Source organism: Mustela putorius, unplaced genomic scaffold (assembly GCF_011764305.1).
Source record: "Mustela putorius furo isolate JIRA1106 unplaced genomic scaffold, ASM1176430v1.1 tig00000031_pilon_pilon_pilon, whole genome shotgun sequence".
In the NCBI taxonomy this organism is placed as follows: Eukaryota; Metazoa; Chordata; class Mammalia; order Carnivora; family Mustelidae; genus Mustela; species Mustela putorius.
Genome location: NW_025421260.1, coordinates 86265 through 109082, shown reverse-complemented (window position 1 = coordinate 109082; position 22818 = coordinate 86265). Strand labels below are relative to the sequence as shown.

Here is a 22818-nt window from a genome sequence, read left to right as displayed (position 1 = left end):
ATTGGAAGGCACAGTCTACACAAACTCATTAATATACAAATATCCAACTCCAAATCAGATGCCAATGGACATCATTCTCTTTGTACTTTTACAATAGAGGACTGATTTGATTAATCATATAGCAGGGATTCACTGTATTGTCCCCAGAATGGCTCACACTGACAATGCTCCATAAACTCATAGGATTTTAAGACTTGGCCTGTCCCGCTGCTCACCTTGCCAGTAACTGCTGACTTCTCGTTCCGCCCATTCCTGCTCAAAATGCGAAGATGCCTCTTAGGCAAATATCAGAGTGTATCCATTCGATACCGAATCTTTGTGTTTATTGTTTTGTTTTATATTACATTTAGGTTCTTTTAGATTCTTTATGATTTGTTCTTGCGGGGGTTAGTAACATTAAAGAGTATGGGGATTTTATTCTGAATAACCTTCAAATGACCCTATATCCATGGAAGAAAAATTTTTAAAATATAAGGGGGTGCCAGGGTGGCTCAGTGGGTTAAAGCCTCTGCCTTCGGCTCAGGTCATGATCCTGGAGTTCTGGGATCGAGCCCCACATCGGGCTCTGTGCTCAGCAGGGAGCTTTCTTCCTCTTCTCTCTCTCTGCCTGCCTCTCTGCCTATTTGTGATCTCTGTCTGTCAAATAAATAAATGAAATCTTTTAAAAAAATAAATAAAATATCAGGTCCATGTAGCCATATGGTTAAGAAAGGCATCTCTACTGCTGCACATTCAAGATGTGAGCATTAGATGAGGTTGCTTAAATTAAAACAAAACAAAACAAAAAAAAAGTGTCTTGTGGCCAACATGTGGCATTTCTAGAACTACACCTCCTCCATCTTTGTCAACTCAGAAACACACCCACCTACAGTGTAAAACAGTCTTTTTGTAATACCTCCAGCAAAAACACTGATATAACTGCTCTTTCCTCAAGTTTTTATAAGATTACAGAACACAGTGCAGTTAGGATAAGTGCAAGCATATTTGAGGGTCAGAAATCATTGAGGGATTAGATATGAGCATAAAGCATTCCTGGGCTACCTACCGTTTAAGTTTCAGAACCATCCTGAAAGGCCCTGCTTCTGCACTGTTTTGGAGAGAATATGGTAGGCTGCTCTGTTGTGGCAAAACATAGTTCTAGTATAGTCCTGTAAGCAAACAGCACTTGTCGTCTGACACTCAGGTGACATATTTGGGGACTATGTCAGCTAATTTGCAGCTCAATCTCTTTAATCCCAAACTTGATTTTCCTTCAGCAATAGACTGACAGTTTTGATTATTTACATTAATTTTTCATTTAACCCAATTTTGTCTTTGAATGAACAGCCTGCCGATAAAATCAACAAGCACTAGGTTTAATTAGCTTTTCTAAGACATATCCTGATCATAAACACCACCATCAATCCAAATGACCCCTTTGACTTTTCAAAAATTCTATTTACACATTATCCCAAAACTATGTGTCTCCATATTCACAAAAATTAAAATACTAAAATTCATTTTCATGCTTTATTGCAGAAAACAAGATTCAGAGTAGTATTACTGGTAAAAATAGTGTAGCTACATACTGTTTTAAGTGGATAATTTTCTAATCAATCTATAAACACCAACAATCTGCTTGAGATTTTAGAGTTCTTCTGTTTTGTGATTTCTGATTTAAGAGGAAAAAAGTTAATTTTCTAGTTCAGAAGGGAAAAAATTAATCAGGCAGAGACCTCAAAGAAGATAAAGGCAATGCTCTGTTATCAACACTAAGACAAGAGAGTGAAAACAGAGATCATACAAACAACGGGGATACTGCAAATCATCCGTTGTCAGGAGAGACTGAACCATAGTGTTTATTTTATAATTGTTTTTCATGAGTCAATGTCAACACTGATTTGCACTGTTTGAACATTTATCAAATGATAGAAAGACGTAGGCCAGACAGATGTTGGGTTGTATGAGGATATCTACCAAAGAGGATGCCTAAGTATTAATTAAAGCCATAGTTCAATTTTTAATAGAAATGAAAAAAATGGCTGAGTCCCATGATCTAATTTTAAGATGAGAAAATTTAATTCTCAAGATGCTAAGTGAAACTTTAGCGAAGTGTAAGTGTTTTTTGATAGGATTGTTGCCAAAAATTAGAAAGCAAGAAGTACCAAAGTTCTAAAAACTGGAAAATCTATATATTTTACTAACCCCTATGGGTTCATTTTCTTTGGTAAAGCAATGCATAGTCACTTACAGAAATTATAATAAGCAAAGAATTAAAACTATGCAAAAACACCAAGTTAACAATTACAGTTCTGATTGTATGTAGAAATGGTTACTGCAGACAGAATAACATTCATGTGATTTCCACATCCAACCTTTATTTAAATGTGTCCATTTTACTAAGTTTAATCTATTCTGTTTCTTGGTACTAAATTAGCTTATCTAACTGTCCGTATATTCACACTGAAAAGTGGATTAGGTTATTTAAGTGGTTGGTCATATCAATAAGTTTATCACTTCCCCCCAAATTGTTTATATTTTAAACAGTGTATTTAAATATCACTACACATTTTATTCCTAAGGTGTACATATTCCTAAGGTTTCAATTTTGTAACTCATTTACGTTAGCGCAATTACTGAGAGATAGTTGCCTGAGTATCCACAGAACAGTTGGAAAGATCTTTTTGGAGTTAGGCACCAGCTTGATGGTTATCACTGAAGCCTAACTGCAATTAAAATAGTACATTTTCTGGCAGTAAAAATTTATCTTAAAAAATGTCTGCACAAGAAAAGTACAGGTGAGGCATTAAATGCATTATTTTAAAAAATTCTCTTTGAATACTGTGTTAAAATTTTGAAATGACCTGCTCATATAAACATCATCCATATGTAAATTAGTGTTTTAGAAATGATTAAAGTTAAAAAAAATACCATAGTCTCTCTTGCCTGAAATGTAAAGCTCCCTTATGACATTTTCTTCTGTGATTAAAGGAAACCAAATTTTCAGGATATGAATGTTTCTCAATTTAAGAAAAAAAAATATACAATACAGGTCTCTATTTTTCAACATTACTTCATTGCATCCATTCCTTGAAATACTGTGATAAATATTCATAAGAAAATGGACTCGCCCAACTCATAACCATCTGGAGGTAAAAGCCAATTAAGCCAAACATTTATTCTAGCCAGAGTTTAACATCTATGTTCCATTTAAGCTTATGTCTTTTCAAAGGGTGAAGCCTGTTTTGCAGAATACCATGATTCAAAATGTCCCTTTGAGAAGGGATCCATGCATAAGTGGAACTCCATTTGTAGAGAACACTGTCTTCTTCAACTCAGGTTATTATTCAATATTATCAATGTGTGCCATGTTTTTAAAATGATTTTTAATATAGCAAATATGTTAATCTCACAGTTACAGAAATGAAGTTTTCTTGCAACTATATTTTATTAACACCTTTGCCTGTAGAAGAAGTGTGATTGTAAGGATGAAAAAGTGTATTTCCCTCTAAATTAACCAAAGGATAAATTTAAGTGTGGCATTCTTATAATTAGAGTAATAGATCTTGGAATTTTATTACCCTACTGAAAGATCAAGTCTCCAGCTCTAGTTAAAAAAAAGGCTTCAAAAATATATTTCAGGGAAATGATGACATCAATTTGAGACAGAGAGAACTCATATTCTAAGTAAGGGAATTCCAAGAAAAAAAGTATTGTGTTTAAAACCCAGTGGAATCTTTTAGAGCAAATACAAGTGTCTTATTTTTTTAAAAATCCCACAGTCTAACACTGTTTCTGGATCACTGCAGTTACTCAATAGATGTCTACTAAATAACCAAATCCCTAAAAAATAAAGATTAACACATCTATATAACATATATAGGTAGATGATATATCAGTAGATCATATTACAGGTCTTTGGCAGAAAAAAATCATAGTTATGTATTTTTTAAAAGATAAAAATTATTCTCAGAAAAGAATAAACATTTAAAACTACGGGATATAATTCTGAAATAAGTTTTAGTATCCACTAAGGAAAATGTAACATGGTTTAGCAGTCTAGTGATAAGGATGGATATTGTCTAGTTGTCAGGTTTACAGCCAAATAAGAATTCAACAAGTAGTAAAGATCCTTCACATTTCTAGGGCAGAAAATCAAGTGGACCCTGTTTATAGAAGGAAAATTATGAGAATTGCAGTATAAGAAATATAATTATCTTCATAAAATAAGTGTTCGGTCATTATCTGAACTGTAATTTACATATACTTCCTGGGATGCACAATCACTTCCCTAAGAGTTAACAGAAGTTTTCATTGAAATGGACAACAAAAAATGGTGGTCATCTTAACTTACATTTGGCAATATATAGTGGACATTTACTTGTGATTGATGCCATGAGAAGACTACATTTTTTTTTTATAAAAAACAACAAATCTTAAAAAAAAACACACACACACATCTAAATACTTAAAGCCTGATTCTTGGCATTTAAGATGTTATATTTAACATCTTCGTTTTGTCTGATTATCTGCATGTTTGCCCTTGGGATGGAATTAAGCAAAATTCATTGAACAGCTACTAAATGTCATGCTATAATCCTTACAACTCCATGAAGTCTGATAACTCAAGGTAATCTATGTCTGTCACTGTTCTGCTCATGTCCCACTACTGTAAGATAGGGCATCTTAGCACAAAACAAGCAGTAGTCTAAAAGGAAATCATGCCAATGTGCCATGTTGTATTTGTTTGATTCAAATTTTCTGAGCACAAGGAATAAGTTTTCATATTGTTTTTGTTCTAAAATCCTTTTTTCTTACTTAGCAACTGTCTATATATAAAATTAGAACTAAACCCAAATGCCAATACAAAAACAATTTTATCATACTGAGAAGGTAGGAATGGTGAATAAGAAGTTAAAATTTTAATTTCTGGGGCTCCTGGCTGGCTCAGTTGGTTAGGCGACTGCCTTTGGCTTGGATCAAGATCCTGGAGTCCCAGGAGTCCTGGAGTCCTGCATCAGGCTCCCTGCTCTGTGGGGAGTCTGCTTCTCCCTTGACCCTTCCTCTTCTCGAGCTCTCTCTCTCTCAAATTAAAAAAAAAAAAAAAATTAATTTCTACAATCCAAGTCACAAGGAAGCCAACTAAAAATTGGCCAAATCTACTTATTTGGTTGATAAAGTTAATTGAATTAGTAACAAATCCCCACTACATTTTGTTCCAAATCCAAATCAATAACTTTATCTTGATGACTTCAGCTAATCTAACATAAGGCAATGATTTTGACCTCAGGATATTAAGAAAAGGATATTAAGAAACACTATCATATTGTGTTATATTTTTATTTGTTGGATCCCATTTATGTTACTATGTCATCCACATAGTCAAACATTATAGACTTGCATATTCATATATTAAAAACGTACTAATAAGTGAATGTATATTACTTTAAAATGAGAAAGATAGAAAAAAAAACCTATTGGTTATTATGCTTCTGACTTACATAGGATGAATCCCAGAAATATGATCCATACACTCCAAGGCATTTTAACTAGTTTGATTACACCATGGATGTCATTACTTCAACAGAGATGCTTTCTAGTCTATGGAATAATTGGAAGCAAAAACCAGCAGGTTTCAAATGGCTCCAGCTGTGTTAAGTACTGACTGTGAAACAGATTCACTCTCTTATATGTTGTTTTGTAATAGGAGTGATGTATAAGGTGAAAATCCCCAGACGGGTGGAGTTCCTATGGGTAATCAACAGGGAAGTAAATTAATAGCAAATGCTAAAAGCAGAATAATTTTAAATACAACATGTGAATGAAAATGGTAAAACACTCAAAATGAGAGATGAAGCAATTATATAAATGTGAAACAATAGGGACTAACATCAAAAGAAAGCATAAGATCCTGTCGGCACTATTCTGATGTTGTTTCAAGGTCAACTTTTCAGAAATCTTAAGCAACCAAAAAAAAAAAAAAAAAGTTTTAGACGAAAAGCAGATTAACAGAGATAAGTTCTTATTGAAAAGATATAAAACTCAGATTCGAAAAAACCACCAGGAGCAAAACTCAGAGAACATGCATTAAGTGACATCGGCATCTCTGTCAGAGGCAAGCCAGCGTCCTTGGACGGAACAAAGAGAAGGGCAGGTAGGTTTTGTTTGGGGTTTTTTTGTTTTGTTTTTGAGTGTCTGCCCACCATGGGGACGACATTTACAGAGGCCCATGTCTCCATTTCATGATAACATTATGGACTGGGCATGATTACATTCATTTTACAGACAAGGAAAGCTAGGACAGGTACATTTAAATGACGTGCCCAATGTCACAGTTCTAGTAGCAGTTCATGGAGTCATTTTTCATACTCCAAATATCAAATTATTTCTTGGGTCTCCTTTTTTTTTTTTTCACTTGGAAAAAGAATTAAATAGGCCAAAGAGTCTCGAAGGCCCATTTGAGTCTTGAGAAACTATTCTGTGAGTTCTTTTAAGATACCAAATTTATCTTTCTAAAATTAATATAGTAGCTAGACACTGCTCTAGTCACTACTCAATTATTATTTTCCTTCTTTTTATAGAATTCATATGTGATTCTAGGGTGATGTCTGGTTTGACTCAAAAGTCTATTAAGGGAACTTTAATGTAAAAACTTTTTTTTAACCTCTAAAACACCTGTGCTTATCAAGCTAGTAACCAAGTAAATGTATTGACCACTATGTTTAGAGTTACTCAATAATCCAAGTATTTAAAGGTTTAAGTAAAATTTTTTGATGAGGAGGCTTAGAGTAAAAAGAATCTGGGGCACCTGGGTGGCTCAGTCATTAGGTGTCTAACTCTTGATTTTGGCTCCAGTCATGTTCTCACAGTGGTGGAATCCAGCCCCGTGTCGGGCTCCCCACTCAGTCTCGAGTCTGCCTCAGACTCTTTCTCCCTCTGCCCCTCCCCCACTCGAGTGTTTTCTCTCTCTCTCTCTCTCTCTCTCTCTCGCAAACAAAATCTTAAAAAAAAAAAAAAAAAAAAAAAAAAAGAAATCTGATCCTGTTTATTTAGTTCCTCCTTTCTTTTCCCATTATATCCCAATTTTAAAAAAAAAGGTATTTGATGGGCAGACATAGAGGTATGGAAGAAATTAGGGAGAAGAGGAAAAGCAGAGATATCTGATTATATGACAGGAGAGTATTTTATGTCCATGAGAATCAGAGTTTGGCAGTTTTCTAATTTTCTGCTTCTCTCTGATCTACATGCAGGAACCACTGAGTCGAGACACTGATAAATGATACAAAGGTGTTAACTATAAAAAATCAAAATGGTAAGATGCAGAGTCTAAGACAGTCCATACTAGTTCATCTATAGGATGGTGAAGTTAGACCTCCAGAAATGTGAAAGGAGGGGCGCCAGAGAGAACATAATTTCTTAGATTGGAGAGCATGGTGACCCCCCTCAGCCACAAACAATTCTTTAATTAGAGCTTTTGTCATCAGACCGCAGATGTTGTAGAGTAAAATATGGATGGTAGCTGAAACAAAACATTCACTCTCTTCATAGGTACTGTATTCACTTTTGCCTCTGTCACAGCAACAGTGGGTACAGATGAACTCTGGTGTGTCATATGCTTACCACATTTTAATGCAATCTAAAGTTAGCTTACTGGGAGGTAACTTGTGAAAAATAATTTTGGGTGCACTGAGTTGCCTTGTAATATATTTTAATATATAAATGGGTTGCAATCCTTTCCAACAAAAATATGTCCCTAATGAGGAAAATGCTCCAAACTTATATATAGCCTAAAAATAGGGTTTTACAAATAAAAGTAGACCACACATAAGGAAGAAATACCAGTGTAAAAGTAGGTTATAGACTGGAAATAAAAGCCACTGGCTTTAGCCATGTGACTTGAAAAAAACAGAACAAAACATATTTTCTGAATCTCAGTTTCTACATTAGCTGACTAAGAATGGAATATCTTCTTTATATGGTTATGGGAACTCAATCAACGGAACTATTATACATATATAAAGTATGATTCCAATATCAACTTATCTCTCCAGTTCGGTCAACATTTACTGAATGCCTACTAAGTTCATTCCTAGGAATTGTTGTAGATTTGATCTTGGAAATACACAATCTCTTACTTTAGGGAACTTTCTTACAGTCACCTTAATTCTTAGCCTTAAATTACAATATACCAGTATTTGACTTAACTGAGTTACCACTTGGGACTGAAGGACTGTGAGGAACCAGGACCGTGTTTTGAACAATCCTGAATCTGTGCCTGGGGTTGATACTGCATTGGCTGGAGAGGATGCAGAGCCTTGCCAATAGCAGATGGTCCTACAGGAATAGTTTAAACCCCAAGGAGTGTTGCTTCCAGTATCATCCAGAAGTCAATAACCTTAGCGAAAGCAGAATTTAATTGTCTAAAACAGAGACTTGAGGTGTCAAAATGATTTTGCTTAATTATTACCATGTTTAAAAATCAATCAATGAATTCAACATATTTTGCCATCAGTGCTTGGCAGAAGATTTTGCTGTCAAGACCAAGAATGAGCTCATGTCAAACTAAAATATCCTAAAGACTGTGTCTGTTTTTACTACAACTTAATGTAATTTTGATACTCATTTCAATTCTGCAGCAAAAAGAGGATTTATTTTTATAAAAATTCTAACATCTTTTTTGTGTTGGAAATTTGAAGATTGGGGATACATGAAAACATTAATCCATACAGTTAAACTTAACATCATTTCTTCACCTTGAAAACAGTTATCAGTAAGAAAAGCTCGATTTAGAAAATTGCAAAGGAAAACTATAGAGATTTTCTATTTCTAGGAAGAAAAGACACATGGTGGGTGTGTTGATATTTTATGGATGTTCTTGAGCAAAATATACAGACATGCAGAATAGATAGGCAGAAATAGTTTTGCGTCATTTTAAAATCTATCTAGAAACTTAAGAAAACAGATGTATATCAAGTAACGTAAGTGAATATAATCCACCTAGTGAATGACAAGAAACGGAGCAAAGAAAAGTCGCCAGTGCAGGTGTGTTCACAGCTGACAAACAGAAGGAAGGCTATTGTGATTCTAGGCTCTCAATGTGAAAATTGGTTCAATGACATGAATATATGACACAGGAGGGCATCAACTCACAACTCAGAACTCACTCCATTTTGTCTCCGTTTGTCACTTGCACCTTCTACACAAAGTTTCCTGCAGAATCCTATGTAGCTGGGTATTTGAAAGCCCTCAGCATGCAGCTGCTATCACACAGAGGCACAGATTGGTTGCATCTTACGAATCCAAAAAAGCACCAGTATTTTTTTTTCCCCCCAAAGAAAAGATCTACTATGGAACTACTGTCAGCAGAAGACATTTTCTTCCTATAAAAGATATGGTTTCATTTTATACATCCTTCTGTGTTTCCATTCTTCTCCATATTGAGGTTTGTTTAATGAGGAAAGAAAACCTCATTTGCTGAATTGCGGTTGCTATTGTCTTGCACCAAAACTGTTTTGTTTTAAAAATCAATCATCTATGATGATTCTCAGCAAGTCCACTGTACCTAGTGGACTGTGCATGGATTATGTGCTCTTTCTAGTAGGCAAAAATATAGGATTTGTAAAGTCTTTGAAAAATATGCATGGCTATTTCCACTGATTTATATCTAACAGGGCCAAAGACATTAAGTATTAAAGAACTGCAAGGCATTTTACTGAACACTGTCATGAAGGTAAAGACATTGAAATGCACATATGTCTGGAATGAGAGGCTGTGCTACAAATACACACTATTTACAAATGGAACAAAGTCGAATTCTAAAAATACAGCTTGAGAAATGTTTCAATATCAATTCCTATGAGGATCAAAGCACTCACTTAGTAGCCAGCCCTCTTCATTATGGTAATGCTACAGTTGCATAGATACCTAGGGCTTTAATATGATTTGCGTTTAGAGGAGAAATCTACACACAGGATTGAGAGTTTCTTCTCAGGCAGAGTTGCAAGCCAGATCACGGTCACTGGAGGTCCCACAGGTAAGCGTGAGCAGGCCTGCACTGTCCACTTGGAATCACTTAGATTCATCAGAAAACAAATCTGTCTATTCTAAAGCATACATTTGGGATCTTAATTCTTTCAGACACTTCCAATGTTTCTGCATTTGGGGAGAAAAATAGGCAAGACTAATTCTCTGGGCAATAAATCACTCTCATGTGGAGGGAAATGTGTTAGCTAGTTGTATTACAAAGCCTTTACTTCATATTTAATAGGCACCTGCAATACCAGCATTATACAAAGCTCTCTACTCTGCAAATCTTTAAAACCCCACTTAATTTTCAGCACTGATTTCCTGCAATCTAAGAGCTTATGAAGGGTTCACTGTGTTCATACAGATCTATGCAAAATGTGCCAGAACTTCCCTGTCTGTGATGGCATTCATTTGGAGGTGAATCCCAAATTTCTATCACTGGCATGCTTATTTCCGACCAAAATAAATATTCTTAGAATGAAAGCTGAAGATTAGGAGGAAAAAAGGAGGCAAAGTAACTAGCACTGGGAGAGATATATGCAAATATCAGCTCAATGACAATTCTTCATACCATTTACAATTGAAGCTTAAAGATCCAAATACTCTGCAATCCATTAGTTTCTCAATATCCTGGAAGGGATTAGAGTATTTCTTAATCAACTGCTAACAGACTGAAAAAGGCCAGAGACTGGATATTCGCAAGCAGTGTAATACTAAGAGGCAGAGATGGTCAGATAGAAAGACACGCAATGGAAGAATGTTAAAATATAAGATATAATACAAGCATGGTAAAATTGACCAAATTTCCATCTCCCTGCAGCGCATACAGTTTAAGAATCTATATAAAGTAATGAGTGGTGAGGCTGTAGGGGGCTCCTTCTAAGAAAAGTTGTTAATTTCACTTGTTTTCTCAAGGAATTCCAGAATAATGAGCATGAAGTGACCAGGAAGAATTAATCAAGTATGCCTCAAAGATGGTGCTTTTAACTCCACTACCCACAGCTGTCCAGGTGGTCCCAACTCCCTCATTTTAAATGTGATAAGGGCTGATGGCGCTATAATCAATCAGACTTTTAAAGATCAGGGGAAATATTTTCACATGCCATTTAAATAATGGATAACTATGTAAAAACACATCCCTAATGAGCGACTTCAAGTTCTGAATGCCTTAAAGTCATATTATGGCTCGGAACGTTCTACTGATTCTGTCACCGCTCTTGACTATAGAATACAAACTGTGTAGAGGACAAACATGTGAGTGAGAGATTAAATATGGGTTGTTTTCCCAGCCTGTTCCTGCCATCACTCTTTACCGTTAAGAAAGGGTAGTTGTTTTACTTAGGAATTTCCATTTTAATCAATCTTGTCTTCGGGAAAAAGAATATAAATCAAAACCAAAATGTCAATCATAGTAATATGTCTTTCTTGTTCTATGTTTCCGATGACTGACAGCCCAATAGGTTTGTATCAAACAAAGGTAAAAAGCATGTGTTCCTTTCCAAATGAAATGTTTGACAGATTGAACAGCTATCTGAAATAACCGATGAAATTTCAAACAGCAAAGTCTTTACATGAGAGATCTTCTTTCTAGATTTGGATTTTCCTTTTTGATCCAATGCAGATTTGGGAGGTCCTAACTTTTACAAAAGATGTATCACCTTAGCAACATTGGCTATTGAACTCCTATGCCTCGAGATACTGAAAACTTCAGAGTAATCTCATTGACTTGCAGTCCTAAATTCTCACTAACATCTGACCTGTGACTACAAAACAAAACAAAACTAAAATGGCAAATTTAGGGCCCTGGTATGTGAAATTCTGGAAAATATATTAACCATAAAGTCAACCATCAAGAAAGCCAAAATTTTAAAATCTATGTTAAATAATTCTTAGTTCCCAGTTATGTTGACCATGTAAGATAGTAATTGATTGGTTGATATTAGCGACAGACTAGTTTGAATAAAGGATCTCCATCAAGAAAAACCACCCTAAATTCATAGAATATTTACTGCAGGGATTTTTAAATGAAAGTGGTAAATAATCCACAAAACTCAGTTTTGTTTTGGTCTGTAACAATGCATAAACTAAGAGTTCAACTCTGATAGAGTCAAACTGAGGAAGTACTAAACAAGGGCAGTACAGTTGACATGGCCCTGGATCCTATAGACGCTCAATCTGGGACAGCTAGCCCAACACAAACACTGCAGTTTTTAGCATCTGGGGGACTTCTGCATTCCCACCCAAGCAACAAACAATTGGAAATCAAAAAACCTAAATAACAAAGTAAAACTGGGGAAATAGAGCTTCTGAAAAAATAATTTACAGGTCTCACTTTCATACCTCAGTACTGTCAGATAAGATAATGTAATATGAAAAATAGTTCAATAAGAGGCCATTTCTAATATTTGGGGCACAGTTTACACACATCTCGTGTGTGTTAACATGAAAAATGAAAGTTCAAGAATGAAACTAATTCACAATTATTTATGAGGAGATGTGATTTTAGGTTTGAGGTTTTTTGTTAAATCTAAATTCTCTCTTACTATTTCACATATATTTTAATTTGTGCTATTATGAGAAGATGCATTATAGCTTGAAATATTTAATAAGACTATACATATATCATAAAAATATAACACATTATCACAAGTACAATACTTGCAAGGTAATTTTAATGATGTTCCGTGACACTATAAGGATGACTCATCTGAAACTAAGGGAACATCAGTTTAGAGTGTTTCTATATATAGAAATAATTGCAATATTTAGGAGATAGTATTTTAACTACAGAAATTATATTCTCTGTGTTAACACATATTCAGTAATCAGAGGACGCATCTATGCTTAATATAGTGGCAACTTTTATTTTTATTCTCCTTAAGGTTATTAGCAATGAATACTAAAATGCACCTTGAAATTCATAGTTTGGCTGTGTCAAGTTGAAAAAAAAAAATCAAGTATTTGTCTCACAAAGCCAAGAGGAAAGATAACTAGTTTGAATAGATGGCCCATCCTCACTTCAAATTCCCAAGTCAATCCAAGGGCTCCAGGTATCCTTTGCCTCATACTGATTTCACGGTCATAGGGCACTTAGTTAGCCAAAGGGAAGGAGTAGAAATAAAAATCACAATTGACAATGCTTTAAAAAAACCCTTGCACTTGGGAGAGCAATTTTTCTCCATGTGCCTCTCAGGTTCAACGGACAATAATATTCTGCAAAACTTAGTAAAGTATCTTAAAGTTTTTCCTAACTTTACATTAGTTAAGATTTGCTTCCTTCACTCTCAATTGCATTTTTTTCATGCTCCTCAAGAGCAATTCTATGACTGCCTCACGCATTTTACAGGACATAGCATTTTAGTGGCTGCTGGGGGATTCCTCAAAAATGAAAAGTAATCCTAAATGTAGTATAGTATCTCTAAATGATTGGGAAGAGCAACAACTCCCTTTACACAGTCCAAGTACATGTATACACTAGAGTATAGCATGCATACACATTCCCAATGTATAATTTCTTCAATATATACCCAAATGTATATACGAGCCAGTACTCCCAATTATGCACAGTTGAAGTCAGGATGTTTAAGCTCTAAAATAAGCATTTCATTTAGAAAATTAAACATGACTGCTTACCCAGAACCAAACTCTACTACAACTCTCACAGATTGTTTTATTGCTAGAAGAAGTTGTCAAATGTAAATAGGTCACTTAAAAAAAAAAATACTAAAAACATTTTCATTCCCCCCCACAAAAAGCACACTGGGGCCAAGAAAATTAATTCCCCGAATGCTGTCAACCGGGTTGGGAAATAGCAATAAACAGCTTACTGTAAAGCCCCTCCAGCTACAATAAACCGGCTGTCAATAAGCGGACTGAGAGCGAGGCTGTGTACAAGCAGGTACTCTGGAAATGATCATCTGAAAGGGAAAGGAGCTGACGTGTCTGATTCCAACATGCTGAGGCAGTGGTTCTCAAAGTATGGTCCCTGGACTAGCAGCACCAACATGGCTGGATATCTCGTCAGCAATGTAAATTTTCAGTGCCACTGGGGCCAACCCAATGGCACTGACACAGAACCTCTGGGAGAGGGCTCCGATAACCCACGTTTTAAGAAACGCTCCAGGAGATTCTGAGACACCCTAAAATTTGAAAACTTAACATCACACATTATAAAAATAATAATCCCACGAAGAATATATTTTCCTTTTAGAAAAATACACCAATGAGCTTTATCCCTTAAAGTGCTACTGGAATTGATTATGTTGTCATCCTCTTAACCCTGTAACAGTGAACTCTGCTTCTTTGTGAATAAATATCAAGACATGACCTTGCTTTTTTTTTTTTTTTTTAAAGGGACATTGCACTCAATTTGTGAGTGCTAAGGATACTTCCAAAGATTCATGTGAACTATTTCATGGAAAATCCAGTGGCCGATTTGGTATATTTGAAGAAAATGAAAGCTCAGTGAAAGAGAGGGGATGAGGAATCTGGTTTCCAATGTTCGCTGCAGGGTCACACAAGGCAAAACAGCAGGGGAACAGGAGACAAAGTACGAACCAATGCACTCTAAGCAAACTCATGGTACAAGAGTCAGACATTATGTTTTCATTGTATGGATGATACAAATTAGTAATATTAAATTCGGTAACCCTTTACTCAAGAGTCTTGGATTTTACTCACACATCACCTAGCACCATTAAGTGAAAAATTATTCCTGTTAACAGCAATCTGTGCCCACTCAACTGTTTATAAATTCCTTTGAAGGCTTTTGTTGTCATAAACCCTACTTTTTCAAAATCGTGTAGCTTCAGGAGCACATTTTATATAAAAGCCACCAGTTGAAGTGAGGAGCTAAAAAAAGAATTTTTATTTTAGCTTAACTAGAACATCTTCAGATAACACTCATGTGGTTCAGTTAAAAAAGGAAAACTAACGGATAGTGTATAATTTGTGTTCTTCATTCATAGAAAATATGCCTCTTTTATACTAAAATTATGCATCGTGTTATCACCATCACTTCTCCCTACTTCCAATATTCCTTTTGTCCAACACTGCAATTTTTCCTTCTCAGCATGAAAACTTCTAAAAGGTAAAAAGCAAAGCCATTTCAATAGCTCTTTATCATAATCGTGAATTATAGCTATGTCTGAACATCAAAATGCCTACAGAGACACATGGTCTCAAGGAATGTCTAAAATGCACTTTAGTTCCAGTTAGAGAATTAGTCAGCATCCTATTTTAAAGATTACGTCATACAAATATTCTTATGACTAAGCCTCAACAAAGTATCTTTTCCATAATTCACTGAAATGCACTTAACATTTATGTCTCTGTACTACATATAGTTTCAACTCTTGCAGAAAAGTCAGAAAAAGTGGGCCTGTACGTCAATGCTAATACACACCACGTTTGCATCAAAAGAAAGATGATGTTGGAAGAATGTCAGTCTCTTCCTTTGGAAAACAAATTTCAGAATTTACGTGAAAAGTTTCCATCATGTTAGCTTTTTTCAAGATATTATGCAAATCATAAAATCTCAGTATATTGTGAGTGACCTTCACATTAAAAAGTAAATTTTAGAAGAGCCATTTTCTTTTAATAGAAACTTCATATTTAGCTTCATAAATTACATGATTAACTATTTACCAACTTCTATAAGTTTACTTTACTAAGCTCTGAAATTTTCTAAATTTTACAACACCAACTTCTCTTAAAAAGATGAGGGAGTTAACATAAAAATACGTCCTTCCAACTTGAACTTCTTTCGAAAAACTTCATATTCTCCTCTAAAATTTCTATATGGACTTATTTTAATTCCTTTCTTTCCGTGCATGTAAGCTCCAAGTATGTGGACTTTTAAAATGCTCTAGGTATCTAATCTTCCATTTTAAAAAGTGGAGATTATAGTTGAATAATAATCCATAGGCATTATGCTTACTGTTCTGGAAATATCTATGTGATTCATTGACAAAACTGTTTTCGTAAGTATCTTATTACTACCAAGCCTTAAAGTCATTCCAGAACAATAAACACTAGAGTGTAAGAGGAAACTAGAGTTTCACTAAAACATTCTATCTCACCCCAGCCCCACATACATAACAAAGGAAAAACTCTTGAGTTTTCAAACACTAGGCAACAACTGTCAATACTATCCTGCAAATTTATTTTGTTTTCCTGAATTTTCTGAAATCTGTATGTCCTTTATTTTCAACAAACTCAGATGGACCATCGCCATGGGTGGACTCCATACCAACAAGGATAGCACTTGGATTACGAAATCCTAGAAAGTTGGTGTGGTGAGAGCTGATCGCAAAAGAGCAAGCAAATGAATTTAAATGCTAGCTGCTCCAGAGCAACTATCATTAAATAAAAGGTATCTTTGGCTGTAGCACCAGCTTGATCCTTCCCTCCCCCCGTTCTTGCTACTGCGGGATTGGCACCTGGCCAGCACAAGCGACATGATACCCTAGTGCCATCTACAGGCTATTACTGACACTCAACTTTCATGGCAACAGACAAGCACCAGTGAAATAAATTAGACAGTGCTGCATTTAAATCTTTATTAACAAGGAATTATTAGACCTAAGAAAAACTAATTCTGGATTTGGTTGAAATATGAGTTTCTCAGCCTCTTAATCCCTCTTCATATGGCATATTTCACAGTTTAAAATGAGTTATGACAGATCACTTATGCATTACTAAGATGGGAGACTATTTACAATGGATTCATTCTTTTCTGTATAAATTGGTTATATCAGGGAGAAAGCATTCCTTCTATTTTTTTTTTTTTTCCTTGAAAGAGTACTTTGGCCATTACGGACAATTTGCCAACCTTTCTATTCAATACCCAATTTACTATATTACAATGAAATCATCTGAAATCAAAGAGAAGGCTTCCTATATGGCTTCGTTGCAATCTATCGACAATCATGTGCTTCACAGCTGATGTACGTTTAATAATCTACTATCTTGTTTAGAGACTAAAAAAAAATTAACCCCTTTAGCAACCACAGCTCCAAAATCATTACGGTCAGACCTTCAAACGTCATTTAAAACTTGGGATTTGAAGGTGACTTTTTAGATCAAAAGGTAATATGAAAAATCTCGAAGCAGTCAATTTGGAAACCCCAGGAGCAGAATTTGGCATATCAGGACAGGTTTTCTTCTTCAGCAAACATTATCTTGGGACATTTTTGGAATCGTTCCCTCTTTTCATCTTTTGCCATTTGAAGGAAACTGGGAGGTTAAGTAATTCTCAGAACTCAGAAATTTCAAAGCTGTTCTAAAAATTCTTGACTGAGCCCCAGAGGAACAGAAAAGGGGTCAAGTTTTTTTTCCCTCTTTCAAACTAAGCTAAAGTTAGACCAAAACAATAGACACACTGGCACGTTAATACTGGTTGACTGGGCACTTGTATGCAGTACTTATAGACCAGTAAAAGTGCTCGTTTACCTGTCTGGTGTGTAAGGGGCCCTTTGTCTTGAAGCCTCCTTGGGAACTGCACTCTGAGGCACTGAAGTGATCTGAACTAGTGGAAGAGCGTTTGGAAAGGGTGTCACAACCCCCGACAAAGGTGTTGTCCAAAGGGAGTTCCTGAATCACATGATGCTTTTTCACGGAGACTGGAGTGTCTGGTTTAAGATGGAAAGCAGGCTGTGGAGAAGCAGATTTGTAGTGCTTTGCCAGGTCAGGGCTGTTAGGCTTGAAGGTGGTGGGAGGGGCCGGGCCCCAGTCAAACCTTCCTATGCTTTGCTCCTCCAGCTCAGCCGGCAGACTTATGGTCCCGTTGATAGGTTCGTGCACTGCATCATCGGGTTTGGACTCTTCGATTGTAACAAAGTTCAAAAGAGAGCTCTTGGGAGACTTTCTTTTCTTCCTTTTCTTTTTCTTGTTTTGTTTGTTCTCCTGGTTCGGGGACATCCACTCAGCACCCTGCTTGCTCCTCTGGGCTGCTTTAAACCTGGATGCATGGCGACAGCGCACCAGGACAGTGACAAAGATCACGACTATGACCACCATGGCACCTGCAACAATGGCGATCATGATGGTGAGATAGTCCTCATTTTGATAGGGCTGGCTACTGTCCCCTATGTTCCTGTCCAGTGGGGTCTCCATAGTCCTGCGAATCAAGTCATAGATATAGGACGCATTCCCAGCAGTGTCGTTAACGTAGAGAAAAACAAGCACGAGTGTGTGCAAAGACTTTGGGTATCCCAGGTCACTTATGTTGACGACCAAACGGTGCAAGCCCACGTCAGTAGGCGCTGGTTTCTCTTCCAGAGTAATGTTACCTGTTACTGGATCAATCCGAAACAAGCCTTTGTTGTTCCCACTCACAATTGTATACTTGAGTTCGGCGTTCATCCCGGTGTCAATATCCACGGCGAAAACTTCTGCTACCACAGAGCCAGGAATGGCTGAGAGGGGCACCAACTTAAAAGAAGTGTTGGAAGGTGGAGAAATGACAACTGGGCTATTGTCATTGACATCCATGACATTGATAGTGACTTTTGCAGTAGAGGAGCGGGGTGGTTGTCCTCCGTCAGTGGCTTTGACATCGAAAGTGTAGGAACTCTGCTGCTCTCTATCAAAGGAGACATTTGACTTTATGACTCCAGAATAGGGATCCAACACAAAATTATCATTGTCATTTAGAATGGAAAGAGTCACAGCTTTATTCTCCCCAGCATCTGCATCTGTCACTGTGATTACCCCCACAGTACTATACTTTGGCAGATTCTCAGACACAAAAAATTGAAAATGATTATGAGTAAACTTGGGGCTATTGTCATTCTCGTCCAGAACAGTAACTATCACAGCCGCTTGGCTTTGGAGGGGAGGGGTCCCATTGTCCCTGGCAGTTACTGTAAAAATGAAACGTTCTTGTTCTTCTCTGTCAAAGACTCTGGAGGCTGTCAAAACTCCTGTCTTTCGGTCCAGATCAAAGAAGGAGGCATTCGGCCCAAGCTGATAAACAATGTCCGCATTTTTCCCACTGTCTTCATCTGTGGCACTAATAGTTGTTAAGTATAACCCACGTCGGTTGTTTTCAGAAACTGACAGCTCAATTACAGGCTGGTTGAAAATTGGTGGGTTGTCATTTTCGTCCTCAAGCTTAACCCTTACCAGGGCAGTCTGATTTAAACTGGGCTTCCCGGAATCAGAGGCAACAATTTTAAAGCTGAATTCTTTGGTGCCCTCATAGTCCAACAAAGAGGAGGTCTCTAACAAATATTGGTTGTCGTACACCGCCTTCAAATGAAATGGGACCTCTCTCTCAATAAAACAGATCACTTTGCCATTCACATCTGTGTCCTTATCTGAAACTGTAATTAGGGCAATCTTTGTATTGACAGGATCTTTCTCAGATAAGTACACTGTGCCATTGATGGGACTTATAATGTACCTGAGGTCTATGTTAGGAGGGTTATCATTGACATCAGTGACATTGATGGTAACCGTTGCTCGAGCGGGTGTGGAGCTGCCATCGCTAGCCAGCACTGTCACTTTGTGAATGGCCGTCTCCTCTCGATCTAAGGACCTCTGAACTGTTATCAGCCCAGTAGTATTATTTAAAGCAAAGAGTCTTTTGGTTGCAGGGGCGACCTGGGCACCAAAAATGTACCGTATTTCAGCATTACTGCCTATATCTGCATCAGTGGCATGGAGCTGAATTACAGAGGTGCCTACCGGAGCGTTCTCTGGAATGTGCACCTCCACTTGACCCTCTTTAAACACTGGCCTGTTGTCATTTACATCACTTACTGTGACCTGCAGTATGGCTGTGCTGGATTTCTGTGGAGTGCCTCCATCCTCTACTTTGATTTTCATCACATAGGTATCTTTCTGTTCTCTGTCCAAGTTTTGCTGAACAATCAATTGTGGCCACTTCTCTCCCTCCGGAGTTTCCACGATATCCAGTCCAAAAACACTCTGCCCATTTAACAATTCATAATGCTGAACACCATTGAAGCCTGTGTCAGGATCTGTTGCTGATGGAATTGGAAAGCGGCTGTTGATCAAAGTATTTTCTGGAATGGAAATATTGATGACAGGAGATGGAAACATGGGGGCATTATCATTGGTATCCTTGACAATTATTTTTATTTTGATCAGCCTGAAAAAATCATTGGGGAGGATCACTACCTCAAGTTCAAAGAAACACTCGTTCTCCTCAGCATAAGAGGCTCCAGCACAGAGTTTTTCTCTGTCTATTCTATTGGAGGTTGTGAAAATCTCCCCAGTGCTACTGGATACTTTCACCAAAGGGGCATCCCCAGCTTTAGAAACCAGTCTGTAGACAAGGCTGGCACTGGTCCCTGTGGCAGCATTGATGTGAGAAATGTTCAGATCCTTTGGTATGTTTCCTATGGGCACATTTTCAGGCAATTCCTCTCTAATAGTGTAAATAAGTTCTTGAGCTATTGCAGAATCCAGCCTTAAACAGGCAATCAGAGCAGCCAACAGGTAAAAATCCCTCAGGTCCATGATAATGTATTTATTTTCTTTTCCCGGATTTTAGGGTTTAAGGGTTTCCACTGAGGAATGATGCACGAATTGCAAGAGGAAGCGTGCATGGACTGGAGGAGGCATTACATCTCATCGCTTATTTGGAGACAGCCACTGTCAACACAATCGTATAGACAATATTATTCTTCAGTAAACAAAAACACACGGTCATGAAATATCACAACACATTTCCCACTGCATATTAGTAAACATGGCAGTTTGCTCTGCCACTGTTTGCAAGTTAACTCTGTGGATGAAAACACTAAATAGCCACTGCTTGTTGCGTTTGCCCAGAGAAAATGAAATACATCTACTTTTGAATTAAGGACAGCTGCTATTTTTACCTGTACTCACCCAGACTGTTTTTCAGGACACTGTTAATTCAAAACATGCATTCTTATGTTCTCTTCTTCCCCTCCCCCTGTCTTACCCGCCTCTTGGCTTCTAACCCAGCTCCCTTAGTTTTTTTAGGTGCAAGTGAAAAACACTAAGTATTTAGCTATGGTTCCTGCTAATTGCTTTGTCACATGTCGAATGTGATGTTTTTCTTCTCTGCTACACTGAGTCATCTCTTTCATCTAAAATGACTATCTTTTTCTTTCCTCCCAGTTCTTCAGCTGCCTTCTAATCCAGTCTTACTGGGAAACAAGCATCCGGACATGCTGCTGCAGCATCAGAAGCAATAGTCACCGGCCACTACATAATCCTCATTGCCTAAAAGCACAATACCAAGACTTCAAATTTCCTGCCCAGACCTTGCTCTCATTTCTCCATATTGCCAAATTCTCCCCATTTGGATTAAGAAGCACACTAAAACTTTTAAAAATGTATAAAACAGGATTCCTTATCTTAGATGTGGAAGAGAGTGTTGAGATGTAAGTGAAACGCAGCTAACATTTCCATGTAACAGCACAATATTTTCTACTGAGCACAGAGGGGAAAAAAAATGCAGTTTCTTAACCCTGATCCCTGGTTATAATATTAGTAACATCTGTCACACATAAATACTGCAACCCAATAACGCAGGTAAAAAGGCTTCTGCTTAGATGCTCCCCTAACTGCAATTTAAATGGGTGCAAGCCTCCAGGCAGCTACCTACTTGAGTAGAACTGGTCAGTTCCCAGGCTCTAATCTTATCTGCATTAGGCTGCACGGTAGCGGTAGCTGATGCCCGCGATTAGTTCCAGCAGAGTGATGCAGGTAGGGATGCAGATACAGCTTAGTAGGTGAGCTCTGCCCCAGCCGTCTACCCAATTACAAACATCCCTCGTCCACACTGAGGACATATCTAAACACAAAATTTACAATTGTGCATGCGAAACTTTACACTTACGTTAGTTGCCTCAACCTTTCCCCTTTCCCGGTATGCTGCAGTTAGGAATGATTGGTTCCAACACATAGAAAGCCATGCATCTGGTAGCACCAGTTTGGGGAGAAAATCAGAAGCAGCAAAACGTTTCCTCCTTGTAAAATGTGTTGCTTCGGGCTGGCAAATTAGCAACTCCAGAGAACAAATTCACAGATTTGTCGTTAGTCATTCTCTCCACATTTCGTCTCTATTACCCACGGGGTCTGGGCTCTTCTGGTATTTCACACACACACACAACATCCCGTTGCACTTCTTCAGCTCTGGGGTATTTTCCACAGCATCAAGCATACCATTTCTCTCCGATGTCAATACCGCTTAAGTCTCTAACTTCTTGTAGGAGACGTCAGAGTTGGGGTGATGGTTGGTCTCCGGCTGCTCTCCGGGATGACAGTTGCCCGAAAAATTCCTGATCGGTTATCTCTTTCGTGCTTCGGAGACTCTGAGGCGCTCCTTCCTGTCTTGCATGCTCTCGCTCTCTCCCTTCTCCTCTGCCCCTCTCTCCTTCTCCCTCTCCTCTCTCCTCTCTGAACTGAATTTCTTGATATAACTCTCAATAAGCCCAGAGGGAGGGCGTGACTGGCCGAGCCCCGCCCCCCGCCCCTGATTGGCCCGCATCTTGCGGTGCGGGCGGCCGCAGCCCCGCGCGAGGGAGGGGGCGAGGAACAAGGCACTGACTGTCTCCCAGCCTCCCCTCCTCAGCGCCCCCTCGGCAGCCGCGAAAACCCGGAGAACTGATCCCGGCCCCGGGAGAGCCGGGTTCCAGGAGGCGCACTGAGCATGCCCAGCAGGGTCCGGCCCGGGAGGGAAACGCTGGTGCTCCCCAGGCCCGCGCGGCTGCCGCTCTCACGGCGCGCGAACCGGGCTGAGGGCTTGCTCTGTGCGGCGCGGGGCGGGCAACGGCGGGGCACCGGTGGTGGGACGGCTCGGGGCGGCGC

General features: G+C 38.0%; 1 protein-coding gene across 4 annotated transcripts in view; it reads right to left on the bottom strand.

The window, feature by feature from the left end:
- PCDH9 (protocadherin 9) overlaps positions 1-22467 on the bottom strand; it is an 899097-nt gene extending 876630 nt beyond the window's left edge. For 2 of the 4 annotated variants that reach the window (XM_045077540.1, XM_045078233.1), the window contains exons 1-2: positions 21848-22467; positions 17458-20628 (exon numbers count right to left, since the gene is read on the bottom strand). In XM_045077540.1, the coding sequence (XP_044933475.1) occupies positions 17458-20493 (3036 nt within the window). In that variant the 5' untranslated portion in view covers positions 20494-20628; positions 21848-22467. The remainder of the gene's footprint in view (positions 1-17457; positions 20629-21847) is intronic. The other 2 variants (XM_045077910.1, XM_045078513.1) reach the window with 1 other exon arrangement.
- Positions 22468-22818: the final 351 nt, after the last annotated feature.